This window comes from Hibiscus syriacus, unplaced genomic scaffold (genome assembly GCF_006381635.1).
Source record: "Hibiscus syriacus cultivar Baekdansim isolate YM2019G1 unplaced genomic scaffold, ASM638163v2 tig00002799_pilon, whole genome shotgun sequence".
Taxonomy (NCBI): Eukaryota; Viridiplantae; Streptophyta; class Magnoliopsida; order Malvales; family Malvaceae; genus Hibiscus; species Hibiscus syriacus.
The window spans coordinates 1,480,485-1,500,428 of NW_024061945.1; the positions used below are offsets into that span (position 1 = coordinate 1,480,485).

Genomic DNA, 19,944 nt, shown 5'->3' on the forward strand with positions numbered 1-19,944 from the left:
TTAAGTCTTGTTTTCAGGAGGGCAACAAAATCGGGGCAATGATCTCAACTCAGCTGCTTGAAATACCTTCGATACGTGGTGCTAGCAACCGCTTGGCTATTCCAAAAGAGAAAATCATTCAAGGACAATTAGTTGGTACTTGGTGGGACACCACCACTAGAACCAGGCGAATCCACCAAATTAGTCTCACCATCTATCCCAAGATTTTCCTTCCCGATATTACCTGTCGCGTGTGGGTGGGTAACTTTCTTTTGAAATGATCCAGGTAAATTCACCGAAGCAGATTGAAACCAATCAGCTAAAATCGGTTATGAGAAATATTCTTCTTAATCTTGAGTCCCTTTGACCCTACTGCAGACACTTCAGTTCTGCTCCTTTGAACAACTTGATTGTCCTTTGTACGTTCAAGAATAGTAACAGCAGCATGACTTCCAACATTGATATTCGGTTTCCTGAAAATAGCCTGCTCCTCCTGGTAGGGAACCAAAGACTCTACACAAGGTCCGGTCCCCTGCACGGGATATTCATCTGGGGATTGGTGAGATGAGCCTCAACATCAAAGTCACTGTTATTCAAAGAACCAGTAGATCCAGGGAGTTGGACCCGCGAGCCAGTTTGTTTACCCTTATCTTTCTCCAATTGATTTTTAGCCACTTGCTTCCCTCTAGAATTAGAAGAAATCTTTGATGGCAGCTATCCAACTTCCATGGGAGAAAAATTATCATTGACAACACAATTCCTAACCTCATTAGACTCAAACAATTACTTGAGAAGGATGGACCTCCGAAGTGGAAAAACTTGACTCCAGGGCTGAACAGTTAAGTAAATACCAAAAACCATCCAAGGCCCCTTAGAATTTTGGTATAATCAGCCTCCAGCATAAAGCGAATGAGGAAGTAGTCGTTTTCCAATCAACTAGGTGAAAATGATCTTGAGGTTGCCACAACTGGCTCATTTTGTTCAAGAGAGCCTTATATCCGATAGATTTACCCAATAGCCTAACAATCACCGCTGGTCGCATGTTATGATCGATTGAATCATGCACTCGATCGGAGAAATGGATGACCGGGTAGGGCCCACTTTGATCAACAGTAAGATCACCTTCTCGCATAGAAACGTCATCGTTAACAAAATTGGGAAGATCACATTTTTGACTTACAGGAGTTCCCGTGACCATATCAGCATAAGATTTTGTTTGTGGACGATCCTCATGATGAATACAGTGGTCAGGAACTGGCGCATTACCATCTTCCTCCATCGGAGTATACGAGACCATAAAATCAATTACCACTGCATTATTACTATTGCCTTCTACGGACACCTGTTGAATCGGACGATCAACCGGAACGAGAGCACGATCCGAAGAAGAAGAAACATTAGAACCGGATGGAGGGCACCGACAAGGGTGGATCATCCATACAGCGACGTTGGAAAAACCCAAGCCAAAGTGAACACAACTTCTTCCAAATACTATTCATTTCACTATAATTCCAAAAACAATTCTCCGAAGACATTAAATGAAGATTTGTTTTTCCCAAAGAAAATATCGCAAGAATTTCGCCAGTCTTCACTCGTCACTCTTGATAAAGGGCGAGTATTTTATTAGGTTGAATGTCAAGTTAAAAAATTTCAAGTTAGTTGATAAAAGTAAATTGATTTTAATTTAATTATAAATACTTATAATATTATGACACTAATTGATTTTCATTTAGATTATTTTCTATAATCATATATATGATAGAAATATATTTTTCATATGCATTTTATATATATATATATATATCACTAAAAATCAATCTACTGATTACTAAAATATTCAAGTTATTATAGTCTTATTTTACAAATTAAACTTTATCTTAAAAAGTAAATTGAATGAAGGTTATAAAATTATGAATCTAATCAAATTCACTAAATATTTTAGGGTAAACTACAAAGTAGGACATTTTTCTTTCAGTTTTATAAACATATGATCACTCGATTCAAAAACTGTAATATAGTCATTTTCATTTCGTTTTAATTAAGATGTGGTCACTGAGACGTTAACTGGCATGAGTTGAATTACGTGATACATTAGTAAAAATATTTATTTTTTATTTGAACCATGAAATTTTAGATAAATTACTAATTATGAGTCTTTTAAAGTAGTTTAGGGATAAAATCTAATTTACCCCTGTTTTTTTCCATATGTTTTCCATCTCCATACGCCGGTGACCTTAACTCTTCGACCACCATTAATGATGATCGGGTAAACCAGAGCCTAAATCTAAACCAACCGAGTTTCCTTTCTCATCTAACTCTCATCGTGATTTTACTGTATGACGAATATCAAACTTCTTCCATAGCAAAAGGAAACAAGAAAGAAAAAATGGAAATGCCAATGAAATCTTAACATATCAGTTTGGAATTCAACATTATATAATTTCACTAAAGCATTCAATCAAATCTTAACATATCAAATGGATCAACAAGAAGTACTTAAAGCCCATTTTGCGATGTTCAAAACATAAATCATAATGTTATCAGTTTCGTAATAAAAAGAAGGAAATCGTATCAACGGTTGATTCAAGTAGTAAGCAGTTTGATATCGCTTGAGTAAGGTATCAGGTTGAGTCTTTATGTACGTAGAAAATCTCCTTCGGGGGATTCACCCACTAAAACTAGTATGTGACCCGAGTTGATTAGCGTGTGACCCGAGTTGATCCAAATTAGTCAAGACGAAATCTTGAAATTGAAGGGGGAAAACTCATTTTGATTCTAAAACCCTTTTATCCATAATAACTGTAGACACACTTTTTATGACCGAAATAAACATATATATTTATATATTATATTATATATATATATATTTTGTACAATTATTATTATTATTAAACTAATACATTTGTTCATTTTCTGTATCAGGATTACGAGTGGCCCAGTAGCACGTACGAACCGATCAACCAGCTACAACTCGCGTGAACCGGTCCAAGCCCTCAACACCGAATCAACCCGGGGCTAGGGTTTCCAGAACTTAGCAAGTAGGCGCCGTTTCTCATGAGGACTCTTCCTCACTCGCACCTCCGATTTTCATGCCGAACTATCCGGCGCAAGGACTCGCAAGGCAACCACCAGCAAACATTAAAAGAGCAATTTGTATGCCATTAGGACTCCTAAAAATAGAGTCCCTTTTCTACTATAAATATCCATGTAATCACATTCAAAGGGAGGGGGCGGATTACCATTTCAAACAAATTGTCCCTCGCTGAGGGAATCTGAGATTGAACACTATGCAATGCTTTGTAAAGTTGGGGTCACAGTGATGGATCTTGATCGAAACTTCTCTAATTAACCAAACACCAATGGTCCATGCTCTCTTAAATTTCTCATCAAGTTCTGGTCCTCCAATCAACTTACGGAGCTCTAAAACAAAAGAAATCTGAAAGAAACTTTCGCCTCTGCTACTTCCATTGAAGCATATCCACAAGCATTTGGCAGCCATGACAGAAGACGGAACTAGATGATTGATGGTGGTGGTCGAGTCAGTAACCATGGTGGAAAAAAATAAAAAAACAGGAGGAACATAGAGGAGGGTACTACGATACAGGAGACAACGTGAAGTTTGGGTTACCAATGGCCTTACCATCACCACCCTGGCATGGTCCGCCATTGCTTACAAAAACGAGCTTCATTCAGCTGGGGAGTCGAAAATTGTTTACGCAGCTTTTCGTTGGGGCACCGATTACTTTCTAAAATGTGCTAGCAGAAAGAACAAATTGTTCGTTCAAGTTGGTGACCCTAATAAAGATCATAAATGTTGGGTAAGACCGGAGAATATGAAGATGCCAAGAACCGTGTTGCAAATTAATGAGATCGTGCCTGGAATAGAGATTGCAGCTGAAACCTCAACCGCAATGGTTGCTTCTTCTATCGTCTTTAGAAGCGTTGGTCAAGCTTATGCACGTCGCCTTCTTAACAAAGCCAAATCGCTTTTCAAATTTGTTAAAAAGCACAAAGGAATTCACGATGGAGAATGCCCCTTATATTGCTCTTTCTCTGGCTATCATGATGAGCACGTGAAGTTGGACTTGGGTAAAACTCTTCCTATGTCCTTCAACTATTATGGATAAATTACATATGAATTACTCTGGTTTTGTAACTCTCACATTCTAGTCATTAAACTAATTTTTAGCATCCATTTGATTCATAAATTTTGATTTCTTTCAATCTTATCCTTTAAGCTTTTTTATTTACTCGTAATTTTGATTTGTTTTCTTTTCATTTCCTTTATTATTTTTATTATTTTTTTATTTCTGATTTATTTAATGTTTTTGTTATTTTGTTATTTTTATTTTTATTTTATTATTATTATTATTTTTTTTTTCTTTTCATTTATTTAGCATTAATTTTTTTTCTTATCTAACTTTTTTGGCTTTTTAGGGATACTCAGAGATAATTAATTCGAATTGAATTTTTAAATTTTAATTTAATTTTTTAATTTTTGCGATTAAGACCACCGACAAATTAATTGGTACCGAAAGGGCAGTACGAGGGTGCTAATCCTTCCTTGACTGTAACCGACTCCCGAACCCGAAGCGATTTTGGTAAAACATAGATCAGGTAAGATGGTGTCCGATCAGCCTAATATTTGTTTTAAAATGATCGGTGGCGACTCCCAATCCACATTTTTCAAGTCGAAGCCCAAGTTTGGGCCCAACCGAAAGACGGTTCTGACAGCTTGGCGACTCCGCTGGGGACATGTAAGTGAGTCAGGCCGAAATTAATTTCTGGTTGTATTTTTAGCGAAAATTACAAGTTTAAATTTTAATTTATTTATTCGATTCTAATTATTTATCTTTGATTATTTTTCAAATAAATAGTTGTACTGACCGTTTTTTAATGATTTTAGCCCTTAAGGATTTTTCATCCAAAGGCTCTATACCAGAGCTCCGAACCCGTTTTAAGTGGGGGTGAAAGCGACGCCTTCGTGTGAATTTATTCATCGTATGGGCCTAGCAAGTAACCTTCGGGATTCATATACCTTATGCCTTCGTGTGAATTTATTCTCCGTATGGGCATAAGGGAATGTTTCCTCTCGAGTTTAACTTAGTCCACACAAGCCTGTGATGGGTTTAGGACTAAGGGTCTGGTAAGCCCAAGGGGGCACCGGTAAGGAGAACTCGAGTACCTTTTTTAAAACCTAAACCCGGAGACTACAAGGAGTTAGGGCCCACCCCAAAACCTCGTTTTAAACCCAAGGATGCCTAAATTATTTTCTGCTTTACTTTCTGTTCAAAACATGTGAACTAGAAATTTATGCGGTTAGGACTTGTTCAAAATCAACTTGCGGGATAGAGATCATGTCCGGGTAGGAATAATAAGCATGTGGGGTAGATATCATGTGGGGTAGGACTTTTATTTTCATGATTGCTTTGATTATTATCTTTACCTTACTAACTCTTTTTATTTTTTTCCTCTCTTTTATTTTATTTCCATCATATGCATCATTCAAAAGAGGTGTTGATCCACCAAAAAAATGTGTTTGTTAAACGTAAATAATCTGCATTAACAGACAAAGGGGTTATAATACAAAGAGATAAAAAACTCAGAAATCCAACCGTGGTCAAAGAATACTCAAAGGTAAAGTTGCAGGGGCAATACGAGGAAAAGGTCACTGACCCGGTCGCTCCTTTCGAAAACTACAAGAACAAGATGGTGAAACCCTAGCTGAGCTGGATGCCATTGCTGACGAATTTAAGAAGCAAGTTTCGGATAGTTTCTCTCGATGGAGGGCTCCAATGACACTTTCGTTAGAAACAAGCTCGGTAGAGAGTGAAAGTCGGAGATGCAGTCCTTCAAGACCTTTTTTTTGGGGCAAGCAGCTCATTATTTGCACATTTTAGCCAAAGGAGCCGGAACGGTTTGACAGGGTATTCAACCAGTGACAGACGAAGGGAGAAGACTGATCAACCTATCAAAAGTTGTTCGGGGTCTATGCCTTTAAAATATTTTTGTCTCTTAAGACATAACACTTCTGTCCCAATAAGGATTATTTATAATAGCAGGTACATTTTTTGGATCAATGCCTCGAACATTTCATGCATCATGCATTCAGACATATTGTGCATTTTGTTATTTTTCTTTATATTCGTATTATTTTTTCCTTTTTTACATTCACATGTCTCATAAAAAATGAGAACATTTTGATCCTATGACATATAAGGAGCTTTACCAACAGTTGTTTGACGCACACGTGGTGTCACCATATCCAGAGAAATCCATGAAGCCCCGTACCCCAGGTAGTATGATGAGAACGCTCATTGCGAAAATCATAGCGGAGTCCTAGGGCGCACTATCGAGAATTACTCCACAATCAAGAGAATCATACATAAAATACGTAACAAGAATCGGATCGACTTCAACAACTTGGGGGCATCCAAGTGAGGAAGACCATTTCATCATTTGAGACATTTTGTTTGAATTTGTTTTTTCATTTTTTTTCTAAAGTTTTTGTAAGGACTTTTAAATAAATTTATGTTACTTTAAAGATGTTAAACAATGAATCACATTTGCAAACTTGCAATTCTTTGAATATCATATGAATTAAGAAACTCTGAAATGGTTCAAAGTTACATATATTTGACGAAGTAACATGATTTAAAACAAGGAATTTGACTTTACCCAGAATATACACTCAAACACCGTACCATGCTCTTACAATTAACCAATACAACATTTTCTTTTCATAAGGTGCGGACAACACGGGGTATCATTTGCATATGACAATTACTATGTTTTTTATTTAAGACGTTCAATGATGATGATGATCTTTACAAATGAAAGAGTCGAGTAGGTGAATCCAGTTTAGGTCAGTTGCTTGAAAATTAAACTCTAAAGATGAAATTTTTTACTTTCAACAAACACCTAGGCTATAACAGGTTCTTCTTGATAATCTTAAGAAATTAAATCTGTAAAGCTGAGCTATTCCACTAAGGCAATTGGTTATAGATGAAACTTGAAAGCCCTGGCCTTATGAGTAGATTACGTTCAAACCATGACATTGCTCGGACACTTGGCGATTCGGTGTTTGCTCCACTGCTCTTGTCAGGCCGAAGACTCTGTGATGAGATGAACCCTTCAGTTAACTTGATAAGAGTGATTATAATATTAAGCTGTCCCTCTAAAGCAATTGGTTAAATGCCCCGGCTTTATGGATTCAGCTAGCCAGATAATGACAAGTTAAATCAAATTTATCTAAGCAAGAAATTTTTGGTAAAATGGACTAAGGGAGTTAAGGAACACCTGTTATAGTCGACTACACACGAGCACTCAAGAATTTCATTTTTAGACCGATATTTTTCGCACTGCCTTTGTTGGAGGAGCCTACAAAGCTTGAACAAATGGAAGATTTCAGAGGACCGAAATAAAATGTCTAGTAATTGGTCATTCTAGTTGCGTCATTATGTCCGCACCCAAATGAAATGCCAAAGCATATTTCGATATTTAAAAAAAAGACATTTTGGGTTACCAAAACCTTAGAAAGGAGGCTAACCTAAAGCCAACTCATCCATTTGAACATTTGTCAAAGATTTGTAACTCTGAAAGCATTAAAAGAGCTCTTGATTCCTTTGATATTTTTTGAACTCACATTTACAATTTGATTCAATTGCGAACAATATTTTACAACATTTTTATCATGTCTCTCTCCTAAAACAAGAAAAAGGAGAAAAATATTTTCAAGCAGAACAGTCTCAGATATGAAAGGTCTGTAAAGCCAAAGCTCAGGAAGCAAATGGGGCACGATCCATTCCAAGGACCTGATTGACAGACAAAGCACGAGACTCCATCCAGAAGATAACACATAATTCATTCATATTGCATGCATCTTAAACATACTTAGGTGAATCACATTCATCATTTTAGCATACACGTTTTTGCAGCTTTTAGAGTCAAGTTTTGACTTCAGGATGAAGGATACTCTATTCTCAAGCGCCTTCAAAGAAGGATGGTGGTTGATTAACTCGGCAGTAAGAAGCTACACCTCAACCGACTTGACATCTTAGAACCAATTTTAGATAGGTTCGAGAACCAGTTCAAAACAAATCCAGTTCGACACAAACTCAACCATGAGCAGTATGTTTCCAGTTAACACTTTCAAGCCAGATTTCAATTCCACGACGAAAGATATCCGGCTCACAAAATTTGGCGAAAGGGGTCATCATTCATTTAAAGGAAATTTACAGCATAACTTAAGTCAAGAAAAGTTGTCTGTCAACAAACAACTTCTCAATTTCAGAGCCAATTTCAACTTCACAGCGAAGGACATTGGACTCCAGACAACGCATGTTCAACTTCACGACGAAGGGACCGTTGGTTGTCAATAAACAATTTCCCAATATCAGAGCCAATTTCAACTTCACAACGAAGGATATTGGACTCCAGACAACACATGTTCAACTTCACGACGAAGGGACCGCTGGTTGTCAACAAACAACTTCTCAATTTCAGAGCCAATTTCAACTTCACAGCGAAGGATATTGGACTCCAGACAACGCATGTTCAACTTCATGACGAAGGGACCGCTGGTTGTCAATAAACAATTTCCCAATATCAGAGCCAATTTCAACTTCACAGTGAAGGATATTGGACTCCAGACAACGCATGTTCAAATTCACGACGAAGGGACCGCTGGTTGTCAACAAATAACTTCTCAATTTCAGAGCCAATTTCAACTTTACAACGAAGGATATTGGACTCCAGACAACACAAGTTCAACTTCACGACGAAGGGACCGCTGGTTGTAAATAAACAACTTCTCAATTTCAGAGCCAATTTCAACTTCACAACGAAGGATATTGGACTCCAGACAACGTAAGTTCAACTTCACGACGAAGGGACCGCTGGTTGTCAATAAACAACTTCTCAATTTCAGAGCCAATTTCAACTTCACAACGAAGGATATTGGACTCCAGACAACGTAAGTTCAACTTCACGACGAAGGGACCGCTGGTTGTCAATAAACAACTTCTCAATTTCAGAGCCAATTTCAACTTCACAATGAAGGATATTGGACTCCAGACAACGCAAGTTCAACTTCACGATGAAGGGACCGCTGGTTGTCAATAACCAACTTCTCAATTTCAGAGCCAATTTTAACTTCACAATGAAGGATATTGGACTCCAGACAACGCAAGTTCAACTTCACGACGAAGGGACCGCTGGTTGTCAATAAACAACTTCCCAATTTCAGAGGCAATTTCAACTTCACAACGAAAGATATTGGACTCCAGACAACGCAAGTTCAACTTCACGACGAAGGGACCGCTGGTTGTCAATAAACAACTTCCCAATTTCATAGCCAATTTCAACTTCACAGCGAAGGATATTGGACTCTAGACAACGCAAGTTCAACTTCACGACGAAGGGACCGCTGGTTGTCAACAAACAACGTCTCAATTTCAGAGCCAATTTCAACTTCACAGCGAAGGATATTGGACTCAAGACAACACAAGTTCAACTTCACAACGAAGGGACGGCTGGTTGTCAACAAACAATTTTCCAGTTCCAGAGTCAATTTCAACTTCACGACGGAGGATATTGAACTCGGAACAATGCTACTTACTTGGATTTCAACTTCACGACGAATGATATCCAATTCCAGGCTCAACTTCACGACGAAGGGGCCACCCGCGGTTTCAATTTCACGACAAAGGGAATCGTGCACACAAGCATCATCCATCTTTAGATTGGATTTCAACCTCGCGACGAAGGATATCCAACTCAAAGAAGGATTATCTGTCAACAAAGACCTTCGAGTTCGACTACGCTCAGCTCTAAGGCACATCATTTACAGCATAACTCAAGGCTAGAAGGGTTATCTGCCATCAAAATTGTCGAGTTTGATTCCATTCAGCTCGATGACACATCACTCGCACTACTTTCTGGTTGCATTCGAGGTTTTCAAGTCGAGAAGAAGACCTGGGTTAGCCGTGCCTTAGTGACAAGCAACCATTTTCAAGCAGCATAGCTTAAGTCAAGAAAAAACTATTTGTCAATGAAGATTTCTGAGTTCGATTCCGATCCAAGGTCTTTAAACCGAGAAGAAGACCGAAGGGCAACGGGAAGCCACGTGCTGATTCAAATTCCGAACTACGGCTTCAATTTCATATCATTTCAAGATGAACTCGACTTCACGATGGAAGAGTCATACATAACTCAATTCGACAGGGAGTTATTCTTTCAGATTCAATTTTCAACTCCACTGAACGAAAAGTGTGTCTTTTAATCTTTGCCCTATCCCCGTTACACGACTATGGGCAAAGAGGGGCAGTTGTAGACACACTTTTTATGACCGAAATAAACATATATATTTATATATTATATTATATATATATATTGTACAATTATTATTATTATTAAACTAATACATTTGTTCATTTTCTGTATCAGGATTACGAGTGGCCCAGTAGCACGTACGAACCGATCAACCAGCTACAACTCGCGTGAACCGGTCCAAGCCCTCGACACCGAATCAACCCGGGGCTAGGGTTTCCAGAACTTAACAAGCAGGCGTCGTTTCTCATGAGGACTCTTCCTCACTCGCACCTCCGATTTTCGTGCCGAACTATCCGGCGCAAGGACTCGCAAGGCAACCACCAACAAACATTAAAAGAGCAATTTGTATGCCATTAGGACTCCTAAAAATAGAGTCCCTTTTCTACTATAAATATCCATGTAATCACATTCAAAGGGAGGGGGGCGGATTACCATTTCAAACAAATTGTCCCTCGCTGAGGGAATCTGAGATTGAACACTATGCAATGCTTTGTAAAGTTGGGGTCACAGTGATGGATCTTGATCGAAACTTCTCTAATTAACCAAACACCAATGGTCCATGCTCTCTTAAATTTCTCATCAAGTTCGGTCCTCCAATCAACTTACGGAGCTCTAAAACAAAAGAAATCTGAAAGAAACTTTCGCCTCTGCTACTTCCATTGAAGCATATCCACAAGCATTTGGCAGCCATGACAGAAGACGGAACTAGATGATTGATGGTGGTGGTCGAGTCAGTAACCATGGTGGAAAAAAATAAAAAAACAGGAGGAACATAGAGGAGGGTACTACGATACAGGAGACAACGTGAAGTTTGGGTTACCAATGGCCTTACCATCACTACCCTGGCATGGTCCGACATTGCTTACAAAAACGAGCTTCATTCAGCTGGGGAGTCGAAAATTGTTTACGCAGCTTTTCGTTGGGGCACCGATTACTTTCTAAAATGTGCTAGCAGAAAGAACAAATTGTTCGTTCAAGTTGGTGACCCTAATAAAGATCATAAATGTTGGGTAAGACCGGAGAATATGAAGATGCCAAGAACCGTGTTGCAAATTAATGAGATCGTGCCTGGAACAGAGATTGCAGCTGAAACCTCAACCGCAATGGTTGCTTCTTCTATCGTCTTTAGAAGCGTTGGTCAAGCTTATGCACGTCGCCTTCTTAACAAAGCCAAATCGCTTTTCAAATTTGTTAAAAAGCACAAAGGAATTCACGATGGAGAATGCCCCTTATATTGCTCTTTCTCTGGCTATCATGATGAGCACGTGAAGTTGGACTTGGGTAAAACTCTTCCTATGTCCTTCAACTATTATGGATAAATTACATATGAATTACTCTGGTTTTGTAACTCTCACATTCTAGTCATTAAACTAATTTTTAGCATCCATTTGATTCATAAATTTTGATTTCTTTCAATCTTATCCTTTAAGCTTTTTTATTTACTCGTAATTTTGATTTGTTTTCTTTTCATTTCCTTTATTATTTTTATTATTTTTTTATTTCTGATTTATTTAATGTTTTTTTTATTTTGTTATTTTTATTTTTAATTTATTATTATTATTATTATTATTATTTTTCTTTTCTTTTCATTTATTTAGCATTAATTTTTTTTCTTATCTAACATTTTTGGCTTTTTAGGGATACTCAGAGATAATTAATTCGAATTGAATTTTTAAATTTTAATTTAATTTTTTAATTTTCGCGATTAAGACCACCGACAAATTAATTGGTACCGAAAGAGCAGTACGAGGGTGCTAATCCTTCCTTGACTGTAACCGACTCCCGAACCCGAAGCGATTTTGGTAAAACGTAGATCAGGTAAGATGGTGTCCGATCAGCCTAATATTTGTTTTAAAATGATCGGTGGCGACTCCAATTCATTTAATCTAAGTCGACGCCCAATTCCGGGCCCAACTGAAAGACGGTTGCGACAATAACAAAGCCAAGAAGATGAATCGGGGAAGCAGCAGAGATGGATTTGGAGGAGAGAAAAATATAGAAAAAAGAGGTAAATTGAGATTTTATCCTTGAATTATTTTGGGTTTACAAAAAGATCCATAATTAGTAATTTATTTAAAATTTAAGGGTTCAAATAAAAATTAAACATTTTTATTAATGTATCACGTCATCCAACTCATGGAAATTAACGTCTTAGTGGCTAAATCTTAATTAAAACGAAACGAAAATGATCATATATTATACTTTTTGAATCGGATGACCATAAGTTTATAAAACTGAAACAAAAGTGACTAACTCTGTTGTTTACCCAATATTGTAATATTAAATCGAATCAAAATATATAATTGTTTTTCAATAGAATTTCGCTAAACGTATATAGTGTCATCCGGTTCAAGCAGCGATGCCCCTCCATCTCTTTAGCATTACTTGTACTTACTTTTTTCCTGAATAGAATTTTTATTGTTGTGCCAAATGTTTAGAAGTTGATGTGCCCCCTATTCGTATTTTGTCATGTACGTATTGAATGAGCATGTTTCCTTGAAGCGAAAGTTATGCACAGTTCCGCCCACCCATCTCCTGCACTAGTTGTTGACCTGGGTCTCCGAGTTCTCTCTTGCCTTGAAATTTTTGAGAAGAAAACCAAAGACCATAAACAGGAAGGCAAATAAGGTAGTTCTTGACAACCTAAAATTGAGTTGCAGATATCATCTTGAGCCATGAGCTTGCGAGTTTTCAAATTCTATAATGTGAAGTAACTTGACTGGTGATTGCAGTTTAGCTAGCTAGCCTCGGATTTGATTTTTTTGCATCAGGTCTCATTGGCCTTGTTCTTGCTATGATCTTCAGCTTTTCCTTTATAAAGTTTCAATTTTGAAGCAGTCTTCTTATTTTTGAGATTCGTCTTAAGAACAATCTGGATGTGAATTGATATTCTTTTTATCGTTATTTACGGAATCATGTAAAGCCGAAGAGAGTCGAGAGACTAATGAGGGTAATGAATGTGATGGTCTCACTTGGATTTTATGCATATGATGGACGTCTAATATTTGTATTTATTTGCCTTGGGTATGGGACCTTGGAGGGCAAGATCGACCAAGGACATCATGGGCCACATACTATCGCGGAACTCATGCTGTAATCGTGGTGATAGACAGCGTGGATATAGCCAGGATCACCATTATGAAGGAGGAGCTCTTTAGGTTGCTCTCACACGATGACCTACAAAACTCCGTCATACTCGTCTTTGCAAATAAACAAGACCTAAAGGACGCAATGACCCTGGCTGAGATCACGGACACCCTTTTGCTTCACAGCATAAAAACCCACGATTGGCACATCCAGGCCTGCTCTGCACTTACCGGAGACGGGCTGAACGATGGTCTCGGGTGGATCGCCTAGCATGTTACCGGAAAAGCAACAAGAAAGGAGACCGATCACTGAAAGAAAAGTTCCATTCATTCTTCATATATTATGGATTCTGATCACTGAAACAGAGTAAACTTTTTGTGTACCATCTGTGTCTGCTGTATGAGCTTTCCTAGATTGTTTAACATTTTCTGCACAATGAAAGCATTTTCATTTAAAATATGAGAATTAAGATATAAATTACCGTAAATTTGTCATTTTTTCTGCACAATGAAATCTCTCTCTCAAACATCAACAACACTGTAAATCAAAGCCTCTCCAAACTATAGACAAAAACTCTTCCAAATCATCAAAATACAGTCACAGTATCCAACATCTACAGCCTCGAGATTCCTGGGGGCCTTCGAACCATCTATCCCACAAGAGAATTACTGGGCCACTTGTGACTGGAAGTAATGGATCAGGTGTAGTTTCCACATTACTCAGCATCCTGCCAATGCCATGCATAAAGAAATCAAATTCGAATCAGCTTTTTCCGTTAAGATACCAAATGAATACCATTGATGTTAAGGCTTACTCTTTGCATGCAGCTGATGCTTTGTCCATTCTTTCTATCTGCTCCAGCTCTTCCTGTGTATATGATAAGGTCAATAAACATGGCAAGAATAACCAATGTGTTGGATACGAATGCCTCGAGAAAAATGAAGAGTCGGAGCAACACACTAACATTTTATGTTCTAATCTTTAAGCATAAACAATTGCAGGGCCTTATCAAAATGATGACTGCAATGTTTTCCACCATTTTGAAGATGCAAGACTGCAAACAATTGCAGTTATTGAAATTGATTCTCAGCATAAAACACGGAAAAGGAAAACGTAGTGGTTCAAGCTAATTGGTATTCTCAGCATAAAACACGGAGAAGGCTTCTTTTATTGCAGCCAAAGTCAATCACTTCCGGCTACAAAGGATGGGATATTTACCATTTCCTATTTAAGTATGGAACAACAACTCTTAACCTAATTAACAAATTGTCTTCCAACCTATAAAAGAATGAAGAACATAATTTGATAAATCTCGAATTTAGCTAAAGGAAGTTTAGAAAATTTTCTCAACAATAGAGGCATATGGACATCAGAAGGAAAGATATGCAACAAGGAACCTGCATGTATGGGATATAAAAGAGGGGAAAGTAGAACATTCTATATATTTTACAAGTAGTGCCCTCGGAAAATATCTTACCCTGTAAGTTTCCAGGTATTCAGATCAATCAAATGACTTACGGGGTAAGATATTTTCCGTGGGTAAAGACGGCAGTTCGAGCAAGAAGCAACTGAATATTCAATTCAAAAAGGCAGTCTACCAATGCAATGCCTGAATAAATTACACTGACGAAGGTTCCAAATAATTGAAGTGAAGAAAAGAAACAGTACAGTATATGCAAAGCCAAGAGACTACCCATGTATCAAAGGTGATGTGATCTAAAGCAATACTATGTACTACCACGTTTCGCTACCGAGCGCAATTAGGACACACTATAAGGTTAATTAATATACTATTTATAGCAATGACACTGTATTAAATTGTAATATAGTACCTTAAGAGACTAAATCCAGGGTTCCCCAAAATATCTAGCAAAAATGAACTGAAAATAACTCGAGCTCTGGCATAAGGTAACTTCACTGACCATTAAAAAGGATTTAATTCAAGCCAAAGGATATCATATGCTCTATATATGTTACGAGTTACGAAGAAGATAACTCGAAAAACAAACGATTATACAATAAAAACGACACAGATTTTACATGAAAAACCCTACAATAAAAAACAAAAGACAAAATAGGAATTGAATTCAATCTATCTTAAAAAAATCAGATAATCAATCAATCAATGAATTCAATCCAAAACAACTATATTAAACACTGCATACAAGCAAAAGAACATTTCAGCAGCTAAAAGAAAACCCCCAAAAAACAAAGATGATAATTTTACTTGCTAACCTCTAAGAATCTAGCTTCTTGCTCTAGCCTTTTCAGTTCAGCTCGTATCCTATGCTTCCCTCTGGTATCACTACCAGCTGGTTGAAAAACTTGAACCCGCTGGGGAATCGGACCCACCATGGATTGTGATCCACCCGACTGCATCTTGTTCACAACAAAATTCTAAACAATCCCAAAATGCCAAAACTTAGAAGAAACAAAAAGGTTGTGTGATAAAAAGTTGAAGCTTTGTTTAGCTTATTGTATCAGAAAAAATGGGAAAGAGAGGAGCAAATAAGGGTGTCCCAGAAATCCTTGTGGACCCCAGAGAACAAACAAAAAAAAAAGCTTGAATTCAGTAAACCAATTACTAAAAACAAAAACAAAACTTAAAAAACAAAGTAGCCTTGTTTTAGGCAAAGACAAAATGGATCTGTGGGGGGGTTTTATGGTGAAAGTGGCGAAACAAAGTTGGGTTTCTTTCTTCCCTTGTTTTCTTGGCCTTGAAAATGGCCTTATTTTTTAAAAGATTGAAGAAAAAGGTGGGTTCTTTTTCATATCATTTTCTGTCCTTTTCATTTTAGGCTGTTTGGTAAGTGTGATTATTCAAAATTCCATGATTATCTCTTGAAAATAAATCTGTTTTCATATCTTTTATATATATACTCACTAAAATCAGTACAATAATGAAGTAAAATTCTTTTTTCAAATAATGATTATTAGATTTTATATTTTCAAGTAGGATGATTTTATTTTCAAATAATGAAGTGAAATTTTTTACAATACGTTATGAAAAACATCGAAATTATAGGTTTGCTATGAAAGATGGGAGTCATGGAGAAGGGAATAAGATTTAAGCTAGTGATTTGGGTGGTTTATTTGGGGGGGGGGGTTTTGTTGTACCAAGTTATGTTAGGTTAAGAAACGGATAATTTAGTATTTAGGGATTCTATTTTTTTGCTTATGTTTGTTTCTTCAAGTCCTTCTCTCCCTCATTTTCATTCACCAACAACCGATAATTTAGGGGAACCTAAATCAGAAAACCCAAATTAAACCCAACTTAAATAAGTCATTTGATCGATGAAAGAATTTTAAACCCTTTTAACTTTTTTCAAATTTTATGTGACGGCTTTTGGGAATTTTTTTAATTTTTTATTAAGTTGAAAATAGCAGTAATGTGCTACATCAAATAAAACTAACGGGAGATAACGTTAGAGACTTTACTAAAAGCAAGTTAAAAATTCGATAACTGTAATGTAAGTTTTAAAAGTTTGATGATCAAAATTTAAACACCCTAAAAGTTTGATGATAATTTATATAGTTTACCGTGTTTTATTAATAAATTTTAATATAAATTATGAATTTTGGATCGAACATAATCCGAATTAATATACGAATATCAACAACAAAATTTAAATCGTTACATGAATTTTAAAATATATGCTATAAAATTTTATTTTAATAAAAAATTTAGTTTTAGTTAAACTATTTTCAATTTTATTTCCATATATTTTAAGCTTCTATTTTTATTTGTTCAATTATTCTTTTTTTATATATATATTATACTGTAGGCATAGTTATAATTATTATTCCTAAAAAGTAAAAGAACAAACAGAAATCCTTAACCTGTTTTTCCCCACGCGATGTTTCTAACTTTTCACTTTTGAATTGTGAAAAGTTTATCCATTGATTTTTTAATCATGAATTTAAAAAAAATATTCTCTTTGTTTTATTAAATTTTAATAATTAATTTTTTTTATTTTTTATTTAAAAATTTTTATTGATAAAAATCTAAAAAACAAATATTTTTTGGTGAAGTAAGAAACATATATTTTAAAATTTGTCAACCAAAAAAATTTTCAAATATGTAATTAATGTGATAAAAAAAAACTTATTATTTTTTGTATTATTAATAAAATATCGTCAGTAGGATTACAATTTTGATTAGATAAAATCTAATTATGGAATATTAAAATAAACTATTGAAATTTAAGCTAATCATTTCTTATTATGGAATATTTTAAGTATGTTATGTTTTTAAAATAAAAGTATATTATTCAATAAATAACAATTACTGGTATAAAATAAGTTATCTCGGTGGTTAAATGATGATTATTATCTTTAGAGGTCATTAATTCAAACACCAATGAATGTAGGATATTTTTAACGTTCATTATTAAATAATTAAAAATATTTATAGCTACTATCACTTATAATCATCTCAGATTAATAAAAATAAAATTCTAAGTAGATTATAATTAAAAAGAACTAGAGTATGTTATATATGATGGGTTTCAACAAATTTTAATCGAAAACCCAAAGTAATAATAGTGATTCTTCGATCAAATCTCGATCGTTATTGGACGATAATCAATTGAATTAATCCAAATACATTACATGAAAACAATATGAAATTTTGTTGCCTATATGATATATCCTTTCGGCAGTGACTACTTCTGCTCAAACTTTCACGGTTGTTGAAGTTGCAGGTGCCGGTGTCGGTGCCGAAGATGGTGATGAAGAAAAAAGGTTCTCAATACTATTTTCCATACCGGTGAAATTTTTGGTTCAATCAACCCATGACGAAGATCTCTCCTATGCACCATCCTTAGCTGGTTCGGGAGCAGCAGACACCGATTCGACGGCTTCTTTAACTTCTGTTACCGGTGCAGGTGAAGCTTCAATATCTCCGATGATAGATTGGATCGAAAGAATCATGATCATTGAGATCAAAACAATAACTAAAGTGATCTTTGCCATTTTTTCTCTGTTTCTTTGTAATAGAAAATAAAATAAAAGAGAGTATATGGCTTTATTTAATAAAATGCAATGGATGATTTAAGGTTGAAATCATGACAATTTATAGTATTTTGGAGGAGAACTATGCCTCGAGACCATGGGAAAGGTGACTACAATACTATTTTTTTATAGAGAAAATCGCTTCAGTGACCAAAAATGCCTTATAATATACGATTTTAACCAACTTTTTTTTGATTTGCCAAAATGACCAACAAAATCGCAACGCGATATCAAAACCGCAACGCGATTTAGAAAAGCGCAACGTTGAAAAGAAGATCGCAACACGATCTTCCAAGAATCGCAATGCGATTCATAAAATCGCAACGCGATCTTCCAAGAATCGCAACGCGATTAAGAAAATGAGTAAATTCTTTCAAAAGTTGTTGCATTTGTTTCTTTCTTAAGAATTTTCTCTAAAAAGATAGTATCCGCGCGGACGTGTCGAAGACACGTATTACCACGACCACGACCACGACCACGACCACGACCACGACCACGACCACGACCACGACCACGACCACGACCACGACCACGACCACGACCACGACCACGACCACGACCACGACCACGACCACGACCACGACCCGACCCGACCCGACCCGAGACGAGACGGCGGCGGCGGCGGCGCGCGAGAGTCCCCCTTGTTCTCTTTCACTCAACAAGGAAATGGGAAATCCAAGCCTTAAATACACTTCCCAATAGTGTTTCCAATACTATGTGGGATTGAGCATTACTCAACACTTCAAAGAAAATATAGCAATTTTTGTAGTATTTTCCCACTTAATCCATATCTAAAAATATTAAAACATTTTATCATATTAAAACTATATGTATAGTTTTGAATTAAAACTATACGTGTCTTCGACACGTCCGCGCGGATACTATCTTTTTAGAGAAAATTCTTAAGAAAGAAACAAATGCAACAACTTTTGAAAGAATTTACTCATTTTCTGAATCGCGTTGCGATTCTTGGAAGATCGCGTTGCGATTTTCTTAATCGCGTTGCGATTCTTGGAAGATCGCGTTGCGATTTACTGAATCGCGTTGCGATTTTCTTAATCGCGTTGCGATTCTTGGAAGATCGCGTTGCGATTCTTGGAATCGCGTTGCGATTTTCTGAATCGCGTTGCGATTCTTGGAATCGCGTTGCGATTTTCTTAATCGCGTTGCGATTCTTGGAAGATCGCGTTGCGATTTTCTGAATCGCGTTGCGATTTTCTGAATCGCGTTGCGATTCTTGGAAGATCGCGTTGCGATTTTATGAATCGCATTGCGATTCTTGGAAGATCGCGTTGCGATCTTCTTTTCAACGTTGCGCTTTTCTAAATCGCGTTGCGGTTTTGATATCGCGTTGCGATTTTGTTGGTCATTTTGGCAAATCAAAAAAAAGTTGGTTAAAATCGTATATTATAAGGCATTTTTGGTCACTGAGGCGATTTTCTCTATTAAATATATAATGACATATTTAATAATTAAATATATAATGACATATTTAATAATTATTGCTTATGTTATAAATTTTGTGTTTAGTAC

At 36.4% G+C, this 19,944-nt stretch overlaps 1 protein-coding gene across 1 annotated transcript; it reads right to left on the reverse strand.

Moving 5' to 3' along the window:
- Positions 1-1,433: 1,433 nt before the first annotated feature.
- LOC120151541 (guanine nucleotide-binding protein subunit gamma 2-like) lies at positions 1,434-16,111 on the reverse strand. Its single transcript, XM_039163958.1, has 4 exons — positions 15,634-16,111; positions 14,213-14,265; positions 13,937-14,125; positions 1,434-1,470 (listed from the first exon to the last, which is right to left on the reverse strand). Exons 1-3 carry the CDS (start codon positions 15,775-15,777, stop codon positions 13,996-13,998), a joined length of 327 nt encoding a protein of 108 aa, XP_039019889.1. The 5' UTR covers positions 15,778-16,111; the 3' UTR covers positions 1,434-1,470; positions 13,937-13,995.
- Between the last annotated feature and the right edge of the window lie 3,833 nt (positions 16,112-19,944).